The sequence below is a fragment of the Symphalangus syndactylus genome, chromosome 11, assembly GCF_028878055.3.
Source record: "Symphalangus syndactylus isolate Jambi chromosome 11, NHGRI_mSymSyn1-v2.1_pri, whole genome shotgun sequence".
Classification (NCBI taxonomy): domain Eukaryota; kingdom Metazoa; phylum Chordata; class Mammalia; order Primates; family Hylobatidae; genus Symphalangus; species Symphalangus syndactylus.
In genome coordinates this window covers 119040797-119067888 of record NC_072433.2, presented here as the reverse complement: position 1 = coordinate 119067888, position 27092 = coordinate 119040797, and the positions used below count along the sequence as shown (strand labels likewise).

The 27092-nt window shown below is 47.5% G+C and overlaps 2 protein-coding genes across 4 annotated transcripts in view; one reads left to right on the top strand and one right to left on the bottom strand.

Annotated features, from left to right (window-relative positions):
• Nucleotides 1-324: 324 nt before the first annotated feature.
• On the bottom strand, nt 325-2881 carry IL3 (interleukin 3). The gene is made up of 5 exons (XM_055299632.1): nt 2668-2881; nt 2528-2569; nt 1134-1223; nt 968-1009; nt 325-864 (listed from the first exon to the last, which is right to left on the bottom strand). The coding sequence occupies exons 1-5, from the start codon at nt 2827-2829 to the stop codon at nt 742-744; spliced, it is 459 nt and encodes a 152-aa protein (XP_055155607.1). The 5' UTR covers nt 2830-2881; the 3' UTR covers nt 325-741.
• ACSL6 (acyl-CoA synthetase long chain family member 6) overlaps nt 615-27092 on the top strand; it is a 115189-nt gene continuing 88711 nt past the window's right edge. For 2 of the 3 annotated variants that reach the window (XM_063612998.1, XM_063612996.1), the window contains exons 1-3: nt 13093-13256; nt 14554-14732; nt 14860-15063. In XM_063612998.1, the coding sequence (XP_063469068.1) occupies nt 14961-15063 (103 nt within the window). In that variant the 5' untranslated portion in view covers nt 13093-13256; nt 14554-14732; nt 14860-14960. Of the gene's footprint in view, nt 894-1918; nt 2065-13092; nt 13257-14553; nt 14733-14859; nt 15064-27092 lie in introns of those variants that run through there. The other variant, XM_063612992.1, reaches the window with a different exon arrangement.

Sequence of the window (27092 nt, the reverse complement as noted above, 5' to 3'; positions counted from 1 at the left end):
AGTTGCTCAACCACGCTGAACTTCAGTTTCCCGTGAAACGGAGAAAACATACTCTTGGTTGGGGTGAGGAATAAGTTAGATAGCACAGGTGAAATGCTCAGAACGGCTCCTGGTACCTGGTAGCAGTTCTGTGGATATTCAAGATTGCTAGGGTTATCATCACCTTTCTGGAAATAGGGGTGGCAGGAGGGCAGTGTGAGAACAAGCTCACCCAGACAGCATCCATGTGGCAGGATCAAGCCACCCAGTATTCGTGGCACACCAGTCTCCCCTAAAATGGTCGCTAAGTTCCGAGTCAAATTGAGACACTGGTAACAAAGCGGTTGTTCAGAGTCTAGTTTATTCTCACACATCCCTAGGAACCAGTTTAAAACTCGAGGTACAAATGAACATGCTCCCCACCCCACTCTTGAGTTTTTTGCAGAAGCAGCAGGACATGGCTCCTCTGCTGAAATAAATACACTTCACGCTCCAGAAGGCAATAAATAAATAAATAAATACAGACATAAATAAATAGTCTCAATGGGATAAAAATGAGAACACAACCACACAAGGCCAAATGGGAGCTGCACATTTCAGAAATTAGATAATTAACAATTCATCTGATGCCGCAGGAAAAGGTGAAATGCTTCTGGTCCTGGACTGTGTGAGAGACGACCCAGAGGTTTCAGAAGTTCTGCTGTTTTTGATGTCCTGAGGCTCTGTGGTGAGACGGCCCAGAGAGCGAGCTGGACGTTGGACTCAAGAGATCTCAAGGCTCAAAGTCGTCTGTTGAGCTTGCTCATTCTCAAGGGTTTTCAGATAGAACTTCAGTTTCCTCCGGAATTCATTCCAGTCACCGTCCTTGATACGGATTGGATGTCGCTATAAAGAAACCAAGAAGGTGGCATTAGGTGAGTCCAGGCTGTAATGGTGAAGACCAGCTGAGGAGCAAGCCATGACAGGGGCATCTTGGGGGACAGCTTACCGTGGGTGCGGCCGTGGCCATGGGCAGGCATGGGGGGAGATTCTGTGGAAAGAGACCAAAGCCGATGGTCAGAGATTCCCTTGGAAAGGGAGTGGGCCCTGCTGTCCTCCCCAGAGGCAGGGCAGGGCCAACACAGGGATCCCAAACCCTCAACAGCTTCACATACCTTAAGAATGCTCTCGATTGCTGATGCATTCTGTAAACTCTTGACAGCCTTGTTGAATGCCTCCAGGTTTGGCCTTCGAAGGTTATTTTCCTAACGGGGCAGAGAATACACTTAAGGGGGAAAGGTTACGGAGTATCCCTCCCACAAGCAGGTGGAAGTCACCCCCACAGTTTCCCAAGCCCACTGTTGGGGACCTCCTCGGGTTCCCTCCTAGTCCCGTTCTTGCCTCAGGTGGGTCCCTGCCCAAGGGCACAGGCCTAGAAGTGAGTGGCAGGCAGGACCTGGTTTCCTCAAGCCCCCAGTCTCTGGCTCCATGTGAGCTACACAAAGGGCCTAGGTGAGCTGGGCGTGGTGGCTCAAGCCTGTAATCCCAGCAGTTTGGGAGGCTGAGACAGGCAGATAACCTGAGGTCGAGTTCAAGACCAGCCTGACCAATATGGTGAAACCCCGCCTCTACTAAAAATACAAAAATGGGAGTGGTGGTGCACGCCTATAATCCTAGCTACTCGGGAGGCTGAGACAGGAGAATCGCTTGAACTCAGGAGGCAGAGGTAGCAGTGAGCTGAGATCATGCCACTGCACTTCAGCCTGGGCAACAGAGTGAGACTCTGTCTCAAAAAAAAAAAAAAAAAAAGGGTGGGGAGGGGGTACCTAGGTGGATCTTTCTGCACTTGGGGGAAAAAATATCTCCAAAAAGAAGCTCTACAAAAGGCAGGGGGTTTTCCAAGGGAAGTATTTGTAGCTCAGAGGCTGATAACAGTGTTCATGCCCTGACTGAATTAAAGTCTCCTAGAAATCAAGAAGAAAATCACAGAGACCCCAGCATGGAAACGGGTGCGGCGTGTGAGCTGTGAGTGCCCCAGACACAGATGGCCCAGGAACTCAGCAAAGGCTTCCACTTCTTGTTTGACCCAAGAAATGTCATGCAAAGGTGAGACAGAACCACTGCAACCAACTGGAACCATGAAAAATAACTGTAAATGATAATGCCACAGCCAATGAGGGTGGAAAATACAAACTCAGTTTTTTAAGGGAAAAAGAAGCTGGCACATCTGTGGGGGAAATTTCTGTCTGTCAGTCCAGAGTCTGCCCTACCAAAAACTGACCTTAAGGCCCTTGGTATTCCTCACCTAGAACTGCCTTTTCATTTTCTAATTTAAAAGTCATTTTTATTATTATAGCCGTGGCTATGGCCATGTATTGAACTCCAGTGCCAGATGCTGGGCCAGAACATTATGCACGTTGTGTCATTTGATTGTCATAACAATCCCACTGAGATGGGCGCTATTAACCCTATTTTACAGATGAAGAAAGCAAGGCTAGGTAAGACGGAATGACATGGCTGAAGTCAGCCAGGCAGGAAGTGGATTGGGATCCACGGGCTGAGCTCTTACCATCAGAATGTCTTGGTCTTCCCCATTGAGGTTGTTGAAGTCCTGTAGGGGTGAAGGGAGAGAGAGGCCCGTGAGGCCTGTTGGCCTGAAGCAGCCACCACCCCTCTCTGCTACAGGCCAGTCTTATTCCAGCTACTCACCAGCAACGGCAAAGGTGGCTGCTTTAAGTGTGTTATAATTTCATCAATCATGTTAGAGCAGTTAACCCAGCTTGTCTTCAAGGACGTTGTCTGGGTCATGGGAGCTTGGAGTCCGGGGCTGACCAGGAGTTGGAGCAGGAGCAGGACGGGCAGGCAGCTCATGTTTGGATCGGCAGGAGGCACTCAGTCTTGTTCTGGTCCTTCGTGGGGCTCTGAAGAGTTGGCAACAGCCTCCCGCCTTATATGTGCAGCAGCACAGTGCCCACAACCCCGGGCGAGGCGGTGGCGGGGGGGTGGGGGGTGGTGTGAGGCAGGCGTCAGAAGGATCTTTATCTGACATGGAACCTCCATAGAAAACCACAGACGTAATTATTCATCCATGACTTTCTAGTACTCAAGATCAGTGAAACAAGAAAAAAGATTACTTAAAGGGTATCACTTCATCTTGTCAAGGAGGATGAGAGATGGGAAGCATGGCAGCAGGTGAGAGGACCCCTGTGGCAGGAGGGGGAAGCCTGACTCAGCTCACTCAGGCTTCCTGCCCAGTGGGATCTCATCTGCCATCACCTGGACTACCCTGACCCTCTGCTGCCCGCCCTGCTTGGTCCTGGTGGGTGGCCAGGAGGCCACTGGAACAGATGAGAGTTTGTCTGGTAGCCGGTCACACTGCTAAACATCCACGTGCAGCCTCAGGCTCTGGGAAGCACATCTCTTGGTGCCCCCTCCCAATACAGAATTACTGGTGTTCCAGTCCCCAGTGGTTTGTCCCATGGGCTTCGGGCAGCTTCTCCTTGACACTTTGTTTCTGGTGGGTGGCCAAGGGCGCTCAGGCCCCAGGTGGCCATTGTCTTACTGGTCTGCTAGCAGTGGCATGGCTGTTCCCTGTGTTGTGCGACTCAGCCCCTGCAGGAGGCCTGGCTGCAGCCCCTGGCAGTCTCTCTCCTAGCACTGAGAGCTGAGCTCAGGTACCTGAGGACAGGAGCTCTTGAGGACACTGTCACTGGGAGCTGGGGGAGGGGCTGTCCTGGTAGGTTTAGGAGGTAGAATTGGCATGGTCTGAGGGGCGAGGTCAAGGGAGGAGAGAAGAAAGTAGAGCAACTCCCTGGTTTCAGACTGGGCCTCAGGCTGCTGGGGCAGGGATTGGCAGGAGACGGTTGTATTGAGAGGTCTCGATCCCTGTCTGTGCTGAGCATGGATTTGCCAGGTGCAGGCCCAGTAGGCAGGGTTTACAGAGAGGGGATGTGAGTGGGGACAGACCGTGGGGAAATCCACAAGGGACCTGAGAAGCTGCAGCCAGATAGGAAGCAGGAAACCCAGAAGGGCGGGGGTGGTTATCCCAGAGGGCAGCCCCTGAGAGGAGAGGCGTCCTCCTGATACGGGCCTGTCTTGGGGCCTGCCTGACCCATCCCATGGGGTAGGGGCTTTTGATAAAGGGATGAGTGTGATGGGGGCGTGTGGAAGACTTCTTCAAGATGACTGGCCCCAGGTGGGAAGGAGAGGAGAGCAGGAAGGAAAGGCCAGGGTCTGGGTCGTGGTGCAGTGTGTTGTGATCAGTGTGGGGGATGGGGGATAGGAGGTTATGCTGAGGCAGGGGAATTTGGGTGCTTTGGGCTTCTGAGCATAAGCAGATCAGGTGAAGACAAGGACAAGGATGTGGCTGTGGGGAGGCAGGTGAAGAGGCTGTCACTCAAGGCCATGCTGTGAGGATAATTTCTGTAGCTGATATGCGCTCCTGGCTCAGCCCCAGGCTGGGCCCTGGACCAGGAGGAGCCCTAGGTTCTGGACCCGGAGTGGAGTCTGACAGGCACAACTCAACACAACACAGGGGAGCCTTAGGACCAGCTTGCGTACTCGGTAGGCACGATTCATTCAACAGACGTCTACAAAGCACTTGCTGTGAATAAAACAGACATGGTAACCTCCACTAGCAGCTCAGTCTTGTAGGGAGACAGATTTCAAGTCTTGCTACCCTTCCTGTGGTCCCAGACCTGCAGGTCAGCACTGCCTGGGAGCTTGTTAGTGGTGCCAACCCTCAGGCCCCAGCCCAGACTTTCTGAATCAAAAATTGCATTTTGACAAGATCCTCGGTGATTCAGTGACATTCGAGGGGCTCTGATCTAACCACCTCAGCAATCTTAGCTCCGGTAGGGTCCCCTATTGCCCCACGGACCCAGAGTTTGTTCCTTGCATACTCAACTGTACCTTGGTGTTACTGTCTATATAAATGTTTTGGGGACTTGTGCACAAATAATGTGATTCCTTATAGAGAAAAGTTGTATTTTTTTTTAATGTAAGTGGGCTTTTCTAGGGAATTTTAAAGTTCAATGAATTTAAAGCTGTGGAGACAAAACATTCCTGTATTTTTTTTTGTTTCTTTAAAAGTCGAGACTTTGTGTTGTAACCACACATGCACACAAAATCCTGAGTAGTAGTATTATAAATCTTGACATTTGTAGCGTTTGTCTCGTTTTAAAAATGATTATATGCCAGCCTGAGCAATTTGGTGAAACCTCGTCTCTACAAAAAATACAAAAAATTAGCCAGGCATGGTGGTGCACACCTGTGGTCCCAGCTACTTGGGAGGCTGATGTGGGAGGACCACCTGAGCCTGGGAGGTCGAGGCTGCAGGGAGCTGTGATTGTGCCACTGCGCTCCAGCCTGGGCGTTGGAGTGAGACCATCTCTCCAGAAAAATTTATATATATATATATACACACACACACACACACACACATAGTTTATTAAAGGCAAAAGAGGTCAAGGCTTCATGCTAGGAGCATTGGAGGACTTGCGGGGTTTTCAACCAGGGGAGGTGTGGTGAAGCTCAGGTGCACCTGCTATGGGGGAATGAATGAGAAGGGTCAAGGCAGCAGGGTGGCCAGTGAGGGGATATTGGGAGTCCTCTGGAAGATAGGTGGTGGGAAGCTGGACTAGGTAGGTTCTTACGGGGTGGAGAGGACTGGGTGAAGGGAAGCGCTCTCACAGCTGACTTCTATTGAGTGGCACTTGTGAAGCGTGGGGAACTAAGTTCTTTTCATGGCTGAACTTGTTTAATCCTCATGATGAACTGTGAGGCAGGTACTGTTATTAGCCCCATTTTCTGGATGAAGAAACTGAGTCTCAGAGAAGCTGAGCTGATGTAGCTAGGAAGTGACACCACTGGGACTGAGATAAGCAGAACAGTCCAACCCAGAGGCTGAGCACCCCCTGGGCAGCATCGGACAATAATGGCCTTAAGGGATGATGCCACGTGGCAGGAGGGGACAGCAGGGTGAGGATGAGATGTAACCACTCCCATTACTGACGGGGAGATCCCTGAAGCCTCTGGCGGAGTAGTTTCAGTGTATGGTGGGGCAAAGCCGCTGGCAGTGGGCTGAGAAGCGAGTGACGGTGAGATGGAAGGTAGAAGTTTCTTTGAAGTTTTATTTTGAAGCAAAGAGGGGGATGGGGCAGCCAGAGGAGTCACAGGGTCAGAGACGCACCTTCCACACAGAAGTTTGAGCTCTTTCCTCTCTGATGGAGGTGAGCTGGGAGTGGGTGAGATGGCTGGCTGGCAGTGCACAGGCAGTGCCCCACCATCAGCTGTCACGGGCTCCTCGCAGAGAGCTCAGGGAAAGGCTGCCTGGGTGGCCCAGTCCATCTGGTGGGGTAGGTGCAGTGGGGTGGGCCCGGTTGGTCCACAGGTTTGTGGTGGGAGGGGACAATGGCTTCTGTGTTCTCTGTGAAATAGAGGTCAAGTCAGCCCCTGAGGTGGGGCTAGAGGCAATAAGGGTGGTGAGGTTTGGTGGCTTGAGCTGTGACCACCTGGAGGTGACCTTGAGGGGCTGGCAGCCTGGGGTCGGAGGGCGAGGAGGTTGGGAGGACCCAGGGCCTTGGTAGGCAAGAATATGGAATGGAAGGCCCCAGAGGCAGGGTGTGGGGCCATGGGAGGAGGCTGGGATGGGCAGGGAGGCCAGCTAGGCAGAGCAAAGGAGGCAGGAGGTGGTGCAGCCCTGGCCCCCAGAGAGGCCCAGTGACTGCAGCCCAACACCTGCTGCTGTTCGATGAACCAGGGAGGAATGGAGGGACGTGTTCCTAAAAGCAAACCTCGTTCAGAAGGGGCTGCCAAGGATATCTGGGTAGTTGGCCACCACAGCGCTTCCGTGAGCCCTTGGACCGAGGCACAGCCTGGGTCATCCTGGGGGTCTCCTTCGAGGTTTGCCTTGACTGTATAGGAGCTTCATGCAAAATCATAGGCACCGCTTCCCTCCTCCAGAGGCCACAGTCCTGCCAGCCCTTGGGGAGAGACCTGGTCCCCTGTAAGATGGTGATTCCACCCCAGGCCTTTGCGTCAACCCAGCCCGGCTTAGGGGAACCCTCCTTTGTAGGCTGGGCTGATTGCTTTCAAGAAGGGAAATGAGCACACATGCCCACCCCTGGGGCAGGCATGAGGGAGGCTGTGACAGGGCCCGGACAGGAAAGCCAGCCCAAGACTGCAGCCCGGGATCTGCCAAAGCCCTGGAGGTTTCAGGAGGGGTCTCTGGACCCCTGTCTAATGGATCGCTGTGGGCCTGACCCCATCCCTACGGAGTGGGCCACAGTGTTGGAAGTCCTGTCCCTCAGGGTCCAGTCCAACCAGAGGTACATGCCTCCTTCTTCCCATCACTCACCCCCACAGGCCTAGTGGAATTTTCTGGGGTACCCGCCACAGGCAAGAACCTGGGCCTCAGTCACTGTGACGAGCCCCTCCGCCACCCTCTCCATGGCATTGCAAGTGTCAGATTTAGTATGCCCATGACCTCAGTTGTGTTTCCGCTGGTGGCCCTGATGACATCGCCTGGTTTTGTCACCACAGAAGGCAGCGCAGGGTTCTTGGCCAGCCAAGCAGTGCCGTCAGATGTCCCCTGCTCACCTGAGCAGAGAGCTCAGGAAAAAGCCACCGGGGGGCCCAGCTGGAGAGCCCTGGCCTCCTCTCCCAACCTGGCTCTGCACTCCGTCCCCAAGACCTACACAGCCGTCATCTGTGCACCCTCGCCTTTCTCTCCCCTGCTGCAGGGACATGGCTTCCTTGGGGCCCAGTCTGTGCAGAGCACCCCCATCCCAGGCCCAGTCTAATAGAGAAGACAGTTGGAGAATCCCCATTTAGAATAATATGCCTGTGGGAGGCGGAAGCCCAGAAATGAGGCAGCCTCATCCAGCCTGCACTATCAGAGAAGACAGGAGGAAAGGACAGCTATGACCTAAAGGATGATCTGGAGCCAGGCATGCCACAGAAGAAGTGCTCCCTAGGGAGCGCTGGGTTTGGGGCTGCAGGTGCTTCATCTGTTGGCCTCAATCGAGGGCTCCAATATCTGGGTACCTGGGGTGGCCATATCGTTCCTATTGTTATTAATAAGTTATGGGCTTTCAGCGTCTGTCACTCTCTTGTTACCTACCTGGAATACAAAGCTTTGGAAGATGCATTCCTATTGCATTTATCATATCTATCGCAGACAAAACCAAGAGCTCCCTGTTCTCAAAGAAGCTGCCCCCAAACTGTGAGGTGACAAGGTTGGGGCATAAATGCGAAGAACCTGGCAGTCCAGGCCCTCAGGAAACGCTCTCCTAAGTGGGGGAGGCTTCACATGGGGCATTAGTTGTGTGGATGACGTTGCCATGCAAAGTCTTGTCTGCCTCCCAGGGAGAGAGGGGAAGGGCCGGCCTGGGTGGGCAGCTGCAGGTCAGAGCTGTCCGGGGAAGGGCAGGACCAGATGCTAGCTAGGCAGGGACACAGACAGGCCCAGGTGAGCTCAGAGCCAGGCTGCTTCTCAGCCGTGCCCACTCTGTCTTGTCTTCCTTGGTGAGGTGAGGAGAAACCTTTTACATTTTTTCCAGCCTTACTGATCTTTTCTTTACAGAAAATGATGAATACGTTGATGTGTTTGTCATGGAGGTTCCATATCAGAAAAGAGTATCAGTTCATCTGGGGCTTCTCCCCACACCTCATCATCCCCCCAGCCCCCACACTCCCTGAATCTCCTGCACCACCCTCCCCCGTGCTGGGCCTTTACAGAGGATGTGGGCCAGGCCACTTCAGATCCACACAGGTTAGGGAAGACCACGGTACCTCCCAGCAGTACACATATGTGGAGACCATTTTGCCTCCCCCTCCTCCTCATCCTTCTTCCCCTCAGCCTCCAAAAGCCGCTACCCACAATGGCCATTAGAATCCAGACTAAAGACAACTTCCTGAACATCATCCTTGAAATCCAGTGGCACCTGAGCATGCCCTCTATGAGTAGCTGGTGCCAGATGGGCACAGGGTAGGAACAGCTCCGCTCAGCCCCAGGCCAGGCACTCATGTGTTCTTGCTCTTCCCCTGCAGAAAGGTGAGATCCAGGAGCAATGGATCCTGAGGTGAGCACACAGCCCCGAAGTCCCACTGCCCTCCCTACCAGTTATCACTGCCATTGTATTGCTGGTCACTGCTCTGGGCTTGGGCACATTTGGGTGAGGCGCACCTGCAGGGTCACACCTGAGTCAACCTTTATCTGGCATCTTCACTGCAGTTTCATCCACCAGCCTATTCTTTGCCTCATGGAGGATGTGTGTGGTAGATGTGCTTCGCCAAGTGTGGGGATTGTAATATTCACACTGGCACAGCTGACCTCCTTCTTTTTGCATCCTGGAAGCTGGTTCAGAAAGTGCCCCTATACCCCGGGCCCTTGCCCAGTGCACCTGGAGCCAGGAGGAATGATGGTCCCTGCCCTGCCAGCGTGTGTCAGACTGTGCTGTGATCTGCTTGGTTGCTCTGCCCTGAAAGCAGCTGGGTTCCTCCTGGGGCCTGGGCAGAACAGAGCTGGGGGAGGTGATGGGGGAACTAGTGAAGGCCACCTCAGAAAGGAGGCAGGGGAATGGCAAACAAGGCCACGAGGACAGCCCTTCCTGGCTGTACCACACACACTTGGCCCCTGTAGAACACCACCTTTCTGAAGCCTAACCTGGCTGCCTTACTGAACACCTCAAAGCTCTTTAAACCTCATCTTCTTTATCCATGTGGAACAATCCAAAGACGACTGAGGTGTGTGAGGCTGGGGAGCATCCCTCTGTCACTAGAGTCTCTGTGTTCCCAGAAGAACCCATTCCAGGTAAGAGTACCTGCCCTTGTCCTGCCCTTTCCCAAACAGGAGCAGCATTTCCACTCCACCTCCGTCCCCCATGTTCTTACCCTCTCCACTGCCAGCGGCCCCTCCAGGGCTGGGCCAGAGCCACCACCCAGGACCTTCTCAGTTTTTTCAAAGGGCGCTCCTGGTCTTTTCGGCTTCCAGAAGCTGACTGGCCTCTTTTGTCTGTGGCCCACAGGAACTCCTGCAAACCTTGCCCATCTCCACACCCACACCCCAGGGAAACTGCCACCCGGGCTGGGATGCCCACTGCCCCAGGCTGAGCAAGGTACCTGGCACAACCCTTCCACCTTCTCTACACCTGACCCAATGTTCTGGTTTCTTCAAGAGAAAAACAGCGGCTGCACATCGAAGAAAGCAATTTTAATAACTTATTGAATAGCTTCCCGAGAACCCTGGATGATGCTGGGCTCTTGCTACTAACCAAATCTCTCATGGCTTTGTTCAGGCTCTTGAACTCCCAGGCCTGAGAACTGGGCTCAGGTCCTGGGTCACTAATATTCCTTCTCGATATCCCAGGAATACTCCACTCCTTGTTACAGACGTCAGCGGTTGAAAGTTTAGCTCTGGAGTGAGCCACTCAGTTTTCACCTAACTGACAATCATGTGTATTTATGTTGCAGATTACTTAACTGTTACTCACTTTGTTGTGAAATTATTTTCTTTTAATAAGCGAGCCCTCTTAGGAGTCTCTGAGCAGAGCTCAGAGCAGGTACGAGAGCATCTACATTTCTCTCTCAGATTTCAGAAAGTTCCTTCTCCTCTGGGAAAGTGAGCACTTTGTAGAGGGTCCCTTTGTCAGCAGTGCTGCATTTCTAGAAGGCTTCTCCATTTGATTTGGGTCTGGGTTGCAATTTCCACGCTCCACAGTTAATTTCTTTCATGCCACAGCTTGGATTCCTCTCAGGACTCTGTCTTTGGGGATTTTCCTGGTATTTCCCTAGCTTATGCCCTGAGTGGGCCCACCCAGACCCTGCTCGCTCTCCCTGGCTCAGTCACCCCCATCACTCCTGCTCCACCTACTCGCTCCTCTCCCCACTGCCCACACAAGCCTCTGAAGGTCTCTCTTCGCCGTCTGCTTCTCATCGCTCCCATGGACTCCTCCATCCTGGTCCAGGCCAGGCCGCCTTGGTTCTCACCACAGCTCTCAGGCCCAGGTTCTGCCACTGCATGTCTCCCAGTTGTCAGAGCAGCCTTTATGGACGCCTCTCTGCTCACGCCACCTCTGCTGTTGGCCCTCCACTGATTTACGGTTGGTTGCCTGGGACCAGGACCCAGGAGACGAACAAGTCAGTTTTCTTCCCGTGGAAATCCCCACTGAGGATTCCTAGGGCTCCTTCCAGTTCAGGGAACAATGAGTCTTTTTTATTTTGGGATCCCTGCCCCGCCAAAACTCCCTCACCCCTACTTAAGACTTTGATTCTCTCTCTCCCTTCCTGCCCTCCTCCACCTCCTTGGAACTATCCCTGGGCGTCTACCGGATAAGAAGCATGCGACCCGTACCATGTGAGATGAAACGTGCCCCCACTTTCTTTTTTTCTTTTTTCTTTTCTTTTCTTTTTTTTTTTTTTTTTTTTTTTTTTTAAGACGGAGTCTCACTATTGTTGCCCAGGCTGGAGTCCAGTTGCACAATGTCGGCTTACTGCAACCTCTGCCTCCCAGGTTCAAGCGATTCTTGTGCCTCAGCCTCCTGAGTAGCTGAGACTACAGGTGCGTGCTACCATGCCCGGCTAATTTTTGTATTTTTAGTAGAGATGGGGTTTCACCATGTTGGCCAGGCTGGTCTCAAACTTCTGACCTCAAGTGATCCACCTGCCTCGACCTCCCAAAGCGCTGGGATTACAGGCGTGAGCCACTGCTCTCTGCCCCTTTTTCCTTTTCAGTAAAAGTCTGAAAACTCCAGTTTCTTAGAAAGAAGCATTTAATAGGGACTTAGGAATGGAAGTGATGTCTCTGGCAGCCAAGACGGTGGATCCCCACACTTGTCCTCCAGAAAGTACTCTTAATACGGCAAGCTTTTAGGATAAATGCAGTTTCTACACTCTAAAACCCTGCCGTCAGTCTCCATCTAAAGGACGCCAACTACAGACACCAGGCAACTGTGGTGTTGCCTCCTTACTAGTTAACTGTCCACTAGAGTCATCTGCCTGTTCTAAACTGCCCCCTCAGTGTTGGGTGACAGTTTAACAGGATGCTAGATAGGATTTTACCAACTGCTCTGGAAAAGACAAGCGACACCCAACCACATGCCTCTGAGCCAGGAAGACACTGTTCAGACAGAGGACCCTAGAACCTTCTACCCTCCCACCGTGTGGAGTAGAAAGGACATAGGATTTCCTATCCCCTAAGTGGACACCTAAAAGTTAGAGGGCTTAAACCTCTGATTAAAGGGTTGCCTTCCAGGCAAGGGGACACATCAGGCAGAGGTTGCAGGACAACCACAGGGTCCCAAGCAGGGGGGCTCAGAAGAGGCCACAACATGGGTTTTCCCTTGATGGGGAACTGTGACGAGGGAGGTTCTGCTTGTTTTTATGGAAAGTCCTGTAGGATGCATACACATGCCCCATGGGGACCCACCTGCCAGACAGACAGCCTCACAGCCAGACACGGCCAGTCCGAAAAGCAGCAACAGATCAGAGGAGGACGGTAGTGTCTGTCATGTAAGAGACAGGTCTCTTTCCACCCTCTTCTTCCCTGCCCCAGTACACCACGGAAGAAAAGGTCCTAAAGAGGGAAGAGAGAAGAGAAAGGCCAGACCATGCCCTCCCCTGCACCCCCATTTCAGCTGTCTGTGGCCAGTGCTGGTCAGCCCCAGGGAGGGGAAGAGATGGGCATCACATTGGAAAAGAGATTGAGGCTCTAGGCTGTGCTGGATTTTTTTTTTTTTAATGCTGCAAGTGACTCCAGAATTGGGAATCTGCCCTAGAAGTTGACCGGGGTCAGGAGTAAGTGGCAGGAAGGGCCACAATTGTGGCTGGTGATTGGAAAAAACCAAGTGTTCTGTGTGTGCCCCCCAGGTTCCAGGCATGCCACAGCCACGTGCAGGTGCAGAGCACCTAAACCAGCTGCCCACAGCCCTGCTGCAGCTCCCCCATGCCCTTCACTCAAAGCCAGCTATTCCCATGCACCTGCCTCCCCATTCAGATGCCTGACTAACCTTTCCCCAAGGAGACCTGTCAGGTGTGGATAACCTTTCATTCCTGCTAAAGTGGAAGTCCCTGAGACTGAGAGAGGAGAGTTTGGACAAATGTTCACTGCTCTGACTCACACACATCTTCCTCCAGGGCACTTCTTTGGGGAGCTAAAATCCTTCAGCCCCTGGACCATCACCCCCTGTTCTCAGAGAAAGCCCTCCTCCCAGGCCTGCTCTTTCATCAGGACTCAGCTCAAGAAGATGCCAGAGGTCTTCTCCTTGACAGAGCTTGGATCCACTTTCTTAAATCCCCAGGTAGGGCCCCCTATCTCAGGCCTGGAGACCTGGCTCAGGAATTGTGAGTGCAGGGGTGATGCCCACCCCCTACTGCTTGGTTTCCAGTCCGTACAGTGAGTAGCTCCGAGTTACAGCAGCAGGGGAAGTGTGACAAGCAGCCTGGAGCATAACTGCCAAGAGCCCTGAGTAGTGATCAGAGAAAGAGGAAGCCACAGGGCCCCGGATCACGGGAGTGCTATGTGGTCCCAGCAGGCTGGGGCTCGTGTTGTATGTAATTTGGCATTAAGGGGAGAGTGACCCAGAAGTCTGAAGGACAGCGTTCCATGACACAGGCCTGGACCACACAGGACAGGTCTCACTGCACGTCTTCATGTAAGCTCTGCATTCTACAGACTTTGCAACTTCTGATGGTGTCCACTTCCGGGGCAAAGGAGCAGGCCCATGAGAATACCTCGGGGCCTTTATAAGCCCTACTCCTGATGCAGGCAGTGGGGGCTGCAGGGGTCTGTGTTTCACAGGAGCTCCAGGACAAGTTCACTTGCCTCTTACTCAGAGCTCTCCAGAGTGCTCTTCCCACATAATCACATGCATTGAGTCTTCCAAAAGGGCTTTGAGCTTTAGCGGTGAGAGGGTCATAAGCCAGACCTCGACATGCGCTGAGCACAAGAGTGTATCATCCCGGAGGAAAAGTGTCTTTCTGTAATTCGTCCACTTAAAGGGCGAATTCTCACTCATGCAAAGGCACCTGACGCATGCTAGCGGAGATCGGCTTTGCTTGGCTTGTTGCTGTTGCCATCCTTTAATTTACATAGCTTCTGCGGTGAGCAGGTCTAACGCACACCCACCCCGAAAGGCCGAGGGAGCTGAGAGGCAGAAGTAATAAGAGGCTGAAGTAAAAGTCTGAAAACTCCAGTTTCTCAGAAGGAAGCATTTAATAGGGACTTAGGAACGGAAGTGATGTCTCTGGCAGCCAAGACGGTGGATCCCCACGCTTGTCCTCCAGAAAGTACTCTTAATACGGCAAGCTTTTAGGATAAATGCATGTGCAACTGTTCATATCTTAGACACTCTTGCAAAACCCCTAACCTCTGGGGGAGTTAGGTAAGCATCTTTACAAGAGTTTATCTACACTGCACGTATTGTTTGTTGACCTTGCTGCCGAACACCTTGGTATTCAGGAGTCAAACGTCAGTCACAATGGTGGTTTTGCTTCAAGATGGCGTCACTCTTGCCGTGCAACAGGCTATTTTCCTACAGGTGGCTGCGATTATGGCGATTACGAACTCCCGGCTCACTGTGTGTATTTCCCCTGCAGGCACCCAGAGGCAAGTACGGCAGAGACATCTTTGCTGAAGGCCCTGTGAAGCCCAAGAGCACAAGAGATTTGCCCTGGCCTGAGGGGGTTCCCAGTACAAAGGACTTTTAGCTTTAAAAAACCAGGATGGGTCCAGGCAAACCTCACTGTAGTGAGGATCTCTATGCTGTACCTGATTGGTGAGTCTCCCGTCTGTACATAGAACCTTACGTTTGGCTTCATTTGTAGGAGTTTAGTTTGAAACATTTGCTTTACTATTGAGCACTAACGTTTTCTAAGCATTTTCTTGCATACGGGATCTTGCAGGTTTGCGATGGACTTTTTCAACTCGGAAAACTTTCAGATTTATCTACTGAGTCACATTCTTGTCACTCCACTGAACGTGTACAGTATTCCGTGAGGCTGGGATGAAGTTTGAGCTGCTATTGAAAAGCCCGTGGCCTGGAATGACCACACTTCATTTCTGCAGAGATGCCTGTGCCAACAGGGCCATGAGGTCACTGACAGCAGGTAGGAGATGGACTTGGAGTTCCTGGGTCTCTCTCTGGTCTTGGTAATTGTAACTGTACTGGCCTCTCCAATGGTTGTTTTCTTAACTGAAATTGCCTTAGTTTTTCACTTTGAAACATCTAGCCTGTATTCACACACCAATGTTCATAGTGGCTGTCTTATCCCGTTAGGGCTGCTATAATAAAATACCATACTGAGTGGCTATTCAAGAACAGAAATTTATTTCTCACAGTTCTGGAGGCTAGAAGTTCAAGATCAAGGAACCAGAAGATTTGGTGTCCGGTGAGGACCCACTTTCTGGTTCATAGACAGCCATCTTCTTGCTATAATCTCACATTGAAGAAGGTGTAATGGAGTTTTCTGAGGTGTCTATTATAAAGGCCTAAGCTTATTCATGAGGGCTGTGCTCTCATGACCTGATCACCTCCTAAAGTCCTCACCTACAAATACCATCACATTAAGGCTTAGGTTTCAATGTAAGAATATTGAGGCACAGATACTCAGTCTGTCGCTGCAGCATTATTCACAATAGCTGAAAGGTAGAAACAACCCAAATGTCCATCAGTAGATAAATGGATAAACAAAATGTGGTATGTATATAAGTGGAATATTACTCAACCTTAAAACGAAAGGAAATTCTGACATGTGACAATATGGATGAACTTTGAAGACATTGTGCTAAATGAAATCAGTCAACACAAAATGACAAATATTATATGCTTCTATTTATTTATTTATTTATTTATTTGAGACAGAGTCCTCACTCTGTTGCTCAGGCTAGAGTGCGGTGGCACGATCTTGGCTCACTGCAACTTCCACCTTTCAGGCTCAAGCAATTCTCATGCCTCAGCCTCCTCCTGAGTAGATGGGACTACAGGCATGAGTCACCATGCCTGGCTAATTTTTGTATTTTTAGTAGAGGCAGGGTTTCAGCATGTTGGCCAGGCTGGTCTCGAACTCTTAACTTCAAGTGATCTGCCTGCCTCAGCCTCACAAAGTGCTGGGATTACAGGTGTGAGCCACCATGCTCAGCCTGCCTCCACTTATATGAAATACCTAAAGTATTTAAATTCACAGAGCTAGAAAGTAGAGTAGTTGTTACCAGGGGCTGAGGGCTGGGGGATGAAGAGTTTATATTTAATGGGTACAGAGTTTCAGTTTGGGAAGATGAAACCATTCTGGAGGTAGATGATGGTGATGGTTGCACAACAATGTGAATGTACTTCATGCCACTGAATTGTACATTTAAAAATGGTTATGTTATGTATATTTTATCACATGAAAAAAGTCTAGTCTGGATGTTTTCTCAATAGACTCTGAGACTCTTTACAAGGTTTCCCACCACCCAAATCTCTCAGCACAGAGACAGCACCCAGCCAATCCAAGCGTCCTCCCCACCCTCACCCCTAGTCCTCCTTCAGCCTGGGGGCCTTGCCCCCTTGAGATCTGATGAACGAGTCTTCATGTTGAGACCCCAGTTCATGGTCCCTACTCTGGATGGCCCTCTTAGCCTCCCTACCACCCAGAAGGAAACACCTGTCTTCCTCCGGGTCACCTCTGTACCCACAATCCTCCCTTTTTGTTTATTAAGGTGTCATACCAGCCCTGGAGGTTTCCATGGAGAGGCCATGTCAATATCCTCTCTAGCACTACGAGGCCTGGGCAGGGGTTGGAACACATACTGGGGGAATAGACACCAGGCAGGCACCATGTTAAGATGGCTCTAGAGGCTGGAAAACTGTAGCTCACAGCAGGATATGGCACAGTCCCAGGCTCCACTTGAAATTCATACTCTATACATCGGACATTTGGGAATGTCAGTTAAGTAGATTTGCATTTTCCATGGAGCACCCTCAGGGTGGGAGGAAGAAAGGCCCAGCGGAAAAAGCAAGGGTTCTTGCCATCTTGCCAAACTCTCTTCATTCTAAAAGTTTTTCAAATTTTCTTTGGTATTCCAGTATTTTAAGTGCAAGAAACATAGTCTTACTTTATTTTATTTTTTAATTTAAAAAAATAGGGCACAAATGCATGCAGAAAAGAGCATAAAACATGTAAATAAAACGTAATTAACCCAATTTAACAAGTAATTATAAGCAATCACCCACTTAACCATGTTCAAGTCAAAAAAAAAAATTGCCAACACTCCAAAACTCTCCCCATATTTGTCCTCTAATCGTGACCGCTCGCCCTTAGAGGTAACCCACTCACCTGTCTTTTATGATGGTTGCTTCCTTGGTTTTCTTTTCTTTTTTTTTTTTTAATCTGGATCTCTGGCAATTTTTTTCTTCCTTGGTTTTGTCTGTACCTTTGTCACTTACACATTCCTAAACAATACAGTTTTGTTTTGCCTGTTTTTAAACTTTAAATAAATAGATTGGGGTTGTTTTCGGTCCACAATGCAAACAAATCTGCTATGAACATTATCCTGGTGCACGTATATATGAATACATTAACATGTATTTATTAAACAGAATAATACATCACACTCCCCACCCCCAAAAACGTTCATGTCCTAATCCCTGGAACCTGTGATATGTTATTTTACGTGCAAAAGGAGCTTTTGCAGATGTGATTAAGTTAAGGGTTTTGAGATGGGAAGATTATTCTGAATTATCCAGGTGGGCCCAGTGGAATCACAAGGATCCTTGTAAGAGGGAATTAGGAGGGTCAGATCTAGAGAAGGAGACATGACAGTGGAAGCAAAGGAGAGAGAAATTTTTAAACACTACACTGCTGGGCTTAAAGATGGAGGGAGGGGCCATGAAGCAGGAAATTCAGGAGGCCTCTAGAAGCTGGAAAAGTCAAAGAAATAGATTCTTCCAAAAGGAATGCAGCCCTACCAATACATTGATTTTGGGATTTCTTAGCTGTAGAACTGTAAGATAATAAATGTGCATTATTTAGCCACTAAATTTGTGATTATGCATGTGTATGTGTGCACATGCACACATACACATAGAACTGAAATTGCTGAATCAATCATGGGATATATTCACTTTCCTAGATAATGTTAAACAATTTCACAAACATACAATTTATACTTCCATTAGCAGTATTTGAGAATTCCTTTTGCTCCACATCCTTGCCAATACATGAAATTGTCTAAAATTGCCAATTTTTTTTTATTTTTGAGAAAGAGTCTCACTCTGTTGCCCATGCTGGAGTGCAGTGGCAGGATCTCAGCTCACTGCAACCTCTGCCTCTTGGCTCAAGCGATTCTCTTGCCTCAGCCTCCCAAGTAGCTGGGACTACAGGCATGTGCCACAACGCCTGGCTAATTTTTGTATTTTTTGATAGAGACGGGGTTTCACCATGTTGGCCAGGCTGGTCTCAAACTCCTGACCTCAAGCAATCTGCCCACCTTGGCCTCCCAAAGTGCTGGGATTACAGGCATGAGCCACCGTGCCCGGCCCAAAATGTTTTTATTTATACCAATCTGATATGCACAAATGTCCCCAGCACAGCACAGTTGCTTTACCAAAGTGTAGCCAGACAACTTCTTTAAGCAGCTCCCTGATCCATTCCCCTTCACTATGTGGGACCTCCCAACTGGGGCCTCTAGTCACCCCCAACAGAAATTTGAATTCTTTCTCTTATTGTGGTTTAAATTTTCCTTGATCTGATTATGAGTGAGATTGAGAACCTTTTATTGATTATTTGGATTTCCTGTATTATAAAGTGCCTGTTCAACCTTTGTCTGGCTTTCTATGGGATTGTCTGCATTATTTTTTTTTTATAGAGACAGGATCTTGCTGTTGCCCAGGTTGGAGTGCTGTTGGTATGATCATAGCTCACTACAGCCTCAAACTCCTGGCTTCAACTGATCCCTGCACCTTGGCCTCCCAAAGAGCTGGGACTACAGGTGTGCACCACCATGTCCTGGCTAATTTTCTTATTTATAGAAGTTTTTTTTTTAACACTGGATACTAATGCTGTATGGATTATATATGTTACAAATATCTTCTCCCACTATTTTGTATCTTTTCATTCCATGGTATCTTTTGAGGAACCAAAGTTCTAAATTTTAGTGTAGTCAAATATTTTCATTATAGATACTGGAGTGTGGCCAAGATGGCCAACTAGAAACAGCTAGGGTGCATGGCTTTCACAGGAATGAAAGAGGCAAGTGAATACAGCACCCTCAACAGAAACATTCAGGTACACTCATTGGGAGTAATCAAGGAAACAACTTGACACACAGAGGACGGAGAAAAGCAAGGCAAAATGACAGCCCACCCAGGAGCAACATGCAGCCAAGGGAACCTCTCCCAGACAAGGAAGTGGTGAGTCAATGTACCACCCCAGGAAACCACACTGCTCCCGTGGGTCTTTGCAACCCTTGGGTCAGGAGATCCCTTTGTGAATCCACTCCCCCAGGGCCTTCAGTGTGACACACAGAGCAGCTGCTCAGGCATGTGTGGACACTCAGGAGTTTTACATACTTGGGCTTCAGGCTTCCTGGCAAAAGTAACTGCAACTCCAGCAAAGTGGGAGGTTAGACCCCCATACACACCCCTATGAAGGAGGCTGAATCCAGGGGGCCAAGAAGTGACAGGCTGCAGACCCCACTTCTAGGGCATCTCACAGGATAAGATCCACTGTCTTGGAATTTCAGCCAGCCACTGGCAACAGTGTTGCACCTACCTGGAACGGATTTCCTATGGGGAAGGGAGGGCTGCCATCTTTGCTGTTTGGGCGACTCGACCATTCCAGCCTTTGGTCTGTGGGGAGTCAAAACTAACTGGGGGCAGAAGGGAGTCTCCAGCACAGAACTGTTGCTATACCAAAATTTGGCCAGGCTGCTTCTTTAAGCAGTTCGCTGATCTGTTCCTCCTCACTGGGCAGGACCTCCCAGCTGGGGCCTCCAGCCTACCCCCACTGGTGTTCTCTGGCCAACAGAGATTTGAATTCTCCCTGGGGCAAGTTCCCCAGGGGAAGGGCAGGCCACCATCTTTGCTATTTGGGCAGCTCAGCCCAACTCAGGGCAACAAAGCCTCCAACTTAGGCTTTGGAGAGCCCAGACTGACCAGGACAGAAGTAGTACCCCGGCACAGCACAGCTGCTCTACGAAAGCATGATCAGACTGCTTCTCTAAGCAAGTCCCCAATCCCATTCCTCCTCACTGCGCAGAACCTCCCAACTGGGCCTCCAGCCACCTCTTCCAGTGTTCTCCTACTGACAGAGATTTGAATTCTCCCAGGGACAGAGTTAGGGGGACAGGCTGCCATCTTTCCTGTTTTGGTGATTTAGCCATTCTAGCCTGCAGACTTTGGGGAGTCCAGACTGACTGGGGACAGAAGGGATAACCCAGCACAGCACAGCTACTGTACCAAAATGTGGCCAGACTTTTTTAAGCGGGTCCCAAATCTGTTCCTCCTCACTGGGTGGGACCTCCCAACCAGAGCCTCCAGCCACCACCATCAATGTTCTCTGGTTAACAGAGATTTGAAAACTTCCTGGGACAGAGTCCCCAGAGGGAGGGGGAGGCTGCCATCTTTGCTGTTTGGGTGACTTTGCCATTCCAGCTTCCATGCTTTGGAGAGCTGAAGATGGTGAGGGGTGGAAGTGGTACCCCAGCACAGCACATCTACTCTATGAAAGCATGGCCAGATTGCTTCTTTAAGTGGGTCTTTGATCCCGATCCTCCTGGGTGACACCTTCCAACTGGGGTCTCCAGCCACCTCCTACAAGTGCATTTGGGCCAGCAATAGGTCCATACCTCCCAAGGAGGAGCTCCCAGAGGAAGGGGCAGGCTGCCATCTTTACTGTTTTGCAGACTTCACTGGTGATACCTCCAGGTACTGGAAAATCTGAGGTGACTAGGAACTGGAGTGGACTCCCAGCAAACTGCAGCAAAGTGGCCAGTCTGTTAAAAAAAAATCCAAAAGTCAGCAATCTCAGAGACTAAAGATAGATAAGCCCACAAAGATGACAAAGAATCTGAACAATAATGCTGAAAACTCAAAAAGCCAGAGTGCCCTCTTTCCTCCAAATGACTGCATCACCTCTTCAGTAAGGGTTTGGAACAAGTCTGAGGCTGAGATGGCTGAAATGACAGAAGTAGAATTCAGAATATGGTTAGGAACGAACTTCAGTAAGCTACAGGAGTATGTTGTAACCCCATGCAAGGAAGCTAAATGTCATGATAAAACATTGCTGGAGCTGACAGACAAAATAAGCAGTACAGAGAAGAATGGAACTAATCTGATACAGCCAAAAACACGCAAGAATTTCATAATTCAATCAGAAGTGTTTAGAGCAGAGTAGACCAAGCAGAGGAAAGAATCTCAGAGTTTGAAGACTACTGTTCTAAAATGAGACAGACAAGAATAGAGAAGAAAGAATGAAAAGGAATGAACAAAACCTTTGAGAAATATGGGATTATGTAAAGAGACTGAACCTGTGACTGACTGGTGTACCTGAAAGAAATGAGGAGGCTGGAACCAATCTGGAAAACGTATTTCAGGATATAATCCATGAGAACTTCCCCAGCCTAGCTAGACAGGCCAACAATCAAATTCAGGAAATGCAAAGAACCCCAATAAGATATTCCACTAGAAGATAATCCCCCAGACACATAACCATCAGATTCTTCAAGATCGAAATGAAAGAAAAAATGTTAAGGGTAGCTAGGGAGAAAGGCCAGGTCACCTACAAAGGGAAGCCCATCAGACTAATGGAACTCTCAGCACAAACCCTACAAGCCAGAAGAGACTGGGGGGCAATATTCAACATTCTTAATGAAAAGAATTTCCAACCCAGAATTTCATATCCAGCCAAACTAAGCTTCATAAATGAAGGAGAAATAAAATATTTTACAGACAAGCAAGGGAAGTCATTACAGTCAGACCTGCTTTACAAGAGCTCCTGAAGGAAGCACTAAATATGGAAAGTAAAGACCACTGCCAGCCACTACAAAAACACACTGAAGTACACAGATCACTGGCACTATAAAGCAACCACATAAACAAGTCTGCAAAATAACCAGCTAATATCATGATGACAATATCAAATCCACGCATATCAGTACAACCTTAAATGTAAATGGGCTAAGTTCCCCAATTAAAAGACACAGAGTGGAAAGCTGGATAAAGAACCAAGACTCATTGATATGCTGTCTTCAAAGAGACCCATCTCACATGCAGTGACATACATAGGCTCAAAATAAAGGGATGAAGGAAAATCTACCAAGCAAATGGAACACATAAAAAAGCAGGGGTTGCAGTCCTAGTTTCTGACAAAACAGACTTTAAACCAACAAAGATCAAAGAGGACAAAGAAAGGCATTACATAATGTTAAAGGGTTTGATTCAACAGGAAGATATAACTAGCCTAAGTACATATATGCACCCAATACAAGAGCACTCAGATTCATAAAGCAAGTTCTTAGAGATCTTCAAAGACATATAGACTCTCGCATAATAATAGTGGGAGACTTTAACACCCCGCTGACGATATTGGACAGATCATCCAAGACAGAAAATTAACAAAGATATTTAGAACCTGAAATTGGGACTGAATCAAGTGGACCTCATAGATATCTACACAACTCTCCACTCCAAAACAGTAGAACATACATTCTTCTCTAAATTCTACCAGATGTACAATTCACATGGCACTTACTCTAAAAGCAATCATGTAATTGGAAGTAAAACACTCCTCAGCAAATGCAAAAGAAATGAAATAATAACAAACAGACTCTCAGACCACAGCATGATCAAATTAGAAACCAAGACTAAGAAATTCACTCAAAACCATACAATTACACAGAAATGGAATAACCTGCTCCTGAATGACTTTTGGATAAATAATGAAATTAAGGCAGAAATCAAGAAGTTCTTTGAAACAAAGACACATACCAGAATCTCTGGGACACAGCTAAAGCATTGTTAAGAGGAAAAAATGTCCTCATCAAAAAGTTAGAAGGATCTAAAGTTAATAACCTAACATCACAATTAAAAGAGTTAGAGAACCAAGAGCAAACAAATCTGAAAGCTAGCAGAAGACAAGCAATAACCAAAATCAGAGCTGAGCTGAAGGAGATAGAGACATGAAAAAAACATTCAAAAGATCAACGAACCCAGGAGCTGGCTTTTGGAAAAAATTAATTAAATAGATAAACTTCTAGATAGACTAATAAGGAAGAAAATGGAGAAGATTCAAATAAACCCAATCAGAAATGATAAAGAAGATATCACCACTGACTCCACAGAAATATAGACAGCTATCAGAGAATATTATGAACACTTCTATGCACATAAGCTAGAAAATCTAGAAGAAATGGATAAATTCATGGACACATGCACCCTCGCAAGACTGAACAAGGAAGAAATTGAATCCCTGAACAGATCAATACAAGTTCTGAAATTGAGACAGTAATAAATAGCCTATCAACCAAAAAAAGCCCAGGACCAGATAGATTCACAGCTAAAAAGCCCAGGACCAGATAGATTCACAGCTAAATTCTACCAGATGTACAAAGAAGATATGGTACAGTTCCTACTGAAACTATTCCAAAAAATCAAAACAGAGACTCCCCGCTAACTCATTCTATGAGGCCAGCATCATCCTGCTACCAAAACCTGGCAGAGACACAACAAAAAAAAGAAAATTTCATGCCAGTATACTTGATGAACATCAATACAAAAATCCTCAAAGAAATACTGGTAAACAGACTCCAACAGCACATCAAAAAGCTAATCCACCATGATCAAGTAGGCTTTATCCCTGGGATGCAAGTTTGGTTCAGCATACACAAATCAATAAATGTGATGCATCACATAAACAGAACTAAAAATAAAAACCACATGATTGTCTCAATAGATGCAGAAAATGCTTTCTACAAAATGCAACATCCATTCATGTTAAAAACTCTCAATAAACTAGGTATTGAAGGAACATACCTCAAAATAATAAGAGCCATCTATGGCAAACCCACAGCCAACATCATACTGAATGGGCAAAATCTGGAAGCATTCCCCTTGAAAACTGGCAGAAGACAAGGATGCCCTCTCTCACCACTCCTATTCAACATAGTATTGGAAGTTCTGGCCAAGACAATCAGGCAATAGAAAGAAATAAAGTGCATTCAAATCGGAAGAGAGGAAGTCAACTATTGCTGTCTGGAGATGACAGGATCCTATACCTAGAAAATCCCATCATCTCAGCCCCAAAGCTTCTTAAGCTGATAAGCAACTTCAGCAAAGTCTCAAGATACAAAATCAATGTGCAAAAAATCACTAGCATTTTTATTCACCAACAACGTTCAAGCCAAGAGCCAAATTATGAGCAAACTCCCATTCACAATTCCCACAAAAAGAATAAACTACCTAGGAACACAGCTAACTAGGGAGGTAAAAGATCTTGACAAGAACTGCAAACCACTGCTGAAGGAAATCAGAGATGACTCAAACAAATGAAAAAAAAACTCCTTGTAGTATAGTTTGAAGTCAAGTAGCGTGATGCCTCCAGCTTTGTTCTTTTGGCTTAGGATTGACTTGGCGATGCGGGCTCTTTTTTGGTTCCATATGAACTTTAAAGTAGTTTTTTCCAATTCTTTGAAGAAAGTCATTGGTAGCTTCATGGGGATGGCATTGAATCTATAAATTACCTTGGGCAGTATGGCCGTTTTCACAATATTGATTCTTCCAACCCATGAGCATGGAATGTTCTTCCATTTGTTTATATCCTCTTTTATTTTATTGAGCAGTGGTTTGTAGTTCTCCTTGAAGAGGTCCTTCACATCCCTTGTAAGTTGGATTCCTAGGTATTTTATTCTCTTTGAAGCAATTGTGAATGGGAGTTCACTCATGATTTGGCTCTCTGTGTGTCTGTGATTGGTGTATAAGAATGCTTGTGATTTTTGTACATTGATTTTGTATCCTGAGACTTTGCTGAAGTTGCTAATCAGCTTAAGGAGATTTTGGGCTGAGACAATGGGGTTTTCTAGATATACAATCATGTCATCTGCAAACAGGGACAATTTGACTTCCTCTTTTCCTAATTGAATACCCTTTATTTCCTTCTCCTGCCTGATTGCCCTGGCCAGAACTTCCAGCACTATGTTGAATAGGAGTGGTGAGAGAGGGCATCCCTGTCTTGTGCCAGTTTTCAAAGGAAATGCTTCCAGTTTTTGTCCATTCAGTATGATAGTGGTTGTGGGTTTGTCATAGATAGCTCTTATTATTTTGAGATACATCCCATCAATACCTAATTTATTGAGAGTTTTTAGCATGAAGGGTTGTTGAATTTTGTCAAAGGCCTTTTCTGCATCTATTGAGATAATCATGTGGTTTTTGTCTTTGGTTCTGTTTATATGCTGGATTACATTTATTGATTTGTGTATGTTGAACCAGCCTTGCATCCCAGGGATGAAGCCCACTTGATCATGGTGTATAAGCTGTTTGATATGCTGCTGGATTCAGTTTGCCAGTATTTTATTGAGGATTTTTGCATCAATGTTCATCAAGTATATTGGTCTGAAATTCTCTTTTTTGATTGTGTCTCTACCAGGCTTTGGTATCAGGATGATGCTGGCCTCATAAAATGTGTTAGGGAGGATTCCCTCTTTTTCTATCGATTGGAATAGTTTCAGAAGGAATGGTACCAGTTCCTCCTTGTACCTCTGGTAGAATTCGGCTGTGAATCCATCAGGTCCTGGACTCTTTTTGGTTGGTAAACTATTGATTATTGCCACAATTTCAGAGCCTGTTATTGGTCTATTCAGAGATTCAACTTCTTCCTGGTTTAGTCTTGGGAGGGTGTATTTGTCGAGGAATTTATCCATTTCTTCTAGATTTTCTAGTTTATTTGCATAGAGGTGTTTGTAGTATTCTCTGATGGTAGATTGTATTTCTGTGGGATCGGTGGTGATATCCCCTTTATTATTTTTATTACGTCTATTTGATTCTTCTCTCTTTTCTTCTTTATTAGTCTTGCTAGCGGTCTATCAATTTTGCTGATCTTTTCAAAAAACCAGCTCCTGGATTCATTAATTTTTTGAAGGGTTTTTTGTGTGTCTATTTCCTTCAGTTCTGCTCTGATTTTAGTTATTTCTAGCCTTCTGCTAGCTTTTGAATGTGTTTGCTCTTGCTTTTCTAGTTCTTTTAATTGTGATGTTAGGGTGTCAATTTTGGATCTTTCCTACTTTCTCTTGTGAGCATTTAGTGCTATAAATTTCCCTCTACACACTGCTTTGAATGTGTCCCAGAGATTCTGGTATGTTGTGTCTTTGTTCTCATTGGTTTCAAAGAACGTCTTTATTTCTGCCTTCATTTCGTTATGTACCCAATAGTCATTCAGGGGCAGGTTGTTCAGTTTCCAAAACAGCATGGTACTGGTACCACAACAGAGACATAGATCAATGAACATAACAGAGCCCTCAGAAATAATGCCGCATAGCTACAACCATCTGATCTTTGACAAACCTGACAAAAACAAGCAATGGGAAAAGGATTCCCTATTTAATAAATGGTGCTGGGAAAACTGGCTAGCCATATGTAGAAAGCTGAAACTGGATCCCTTCCTTACACCTTATACAAAAATTAATTCAAGATGGATTAAAGACTTACATGTTAGACCTAAAACCATAAAAACCCTAGAAGAAAACCTAGGCAATACCATTCAGGACATAAGCATGGGCAAGGACTTCATGTCTAAAACACCAAAAGCAATGGCAACAAAACCCAAAATTGACAAATGGGATCTAATTAAACTAAAGAGCTTCTCCACAGCAAAAGAAACTACCATCAGAGTGAACAGGCAACCTACAGAATGGGAGAAAGTTTTTGCAAACTACTCATCTGACAAAGGGCTAGTATCCAGAATCTACAATGAACTCAAACAAATTTACAAGAAAAAAACAAACAACCCCATCAAAAAGTGGGCAAAGCACATGAACAGACACTTCTCAAAAGAAGACATTGATGCAGCCAAAAAACACATGAAAAAATGCTCATCATCACTGGCCATCAGAGAAATGCAAATCAAAACCACAATGGGATACCATCTCCCACCAGTTAGAATGGCCA

What these genes read in the sequence shown, in the direction of transcription:
- IL3 (XM_055299632.1), bottom strand. Translation starts at nt 2,829, where the DNA reads ATGAGCTGCCTGCCCGTCCTGCTCCTGCTCCAACTCCTGGTCAGCCCC. An exon ending in AGCCACCTTTGCCGTTGCTG is followed by an intron (nt 2,570 to 2,667) that starts GTGAGTAGCTGG and finishes TCACCCCTACAG; the next exon opens with GACTTCAACAACCTCAATGG. An exon ending in CAATCGAGAGCATTCTTAAG is followed by an intron (nt 1,010 to 1,133) that starts GTATGTGAAGCT and finishes CTCTTTCCACAG; the next exon opens with AATCTCCCCCCATGCCTGCC.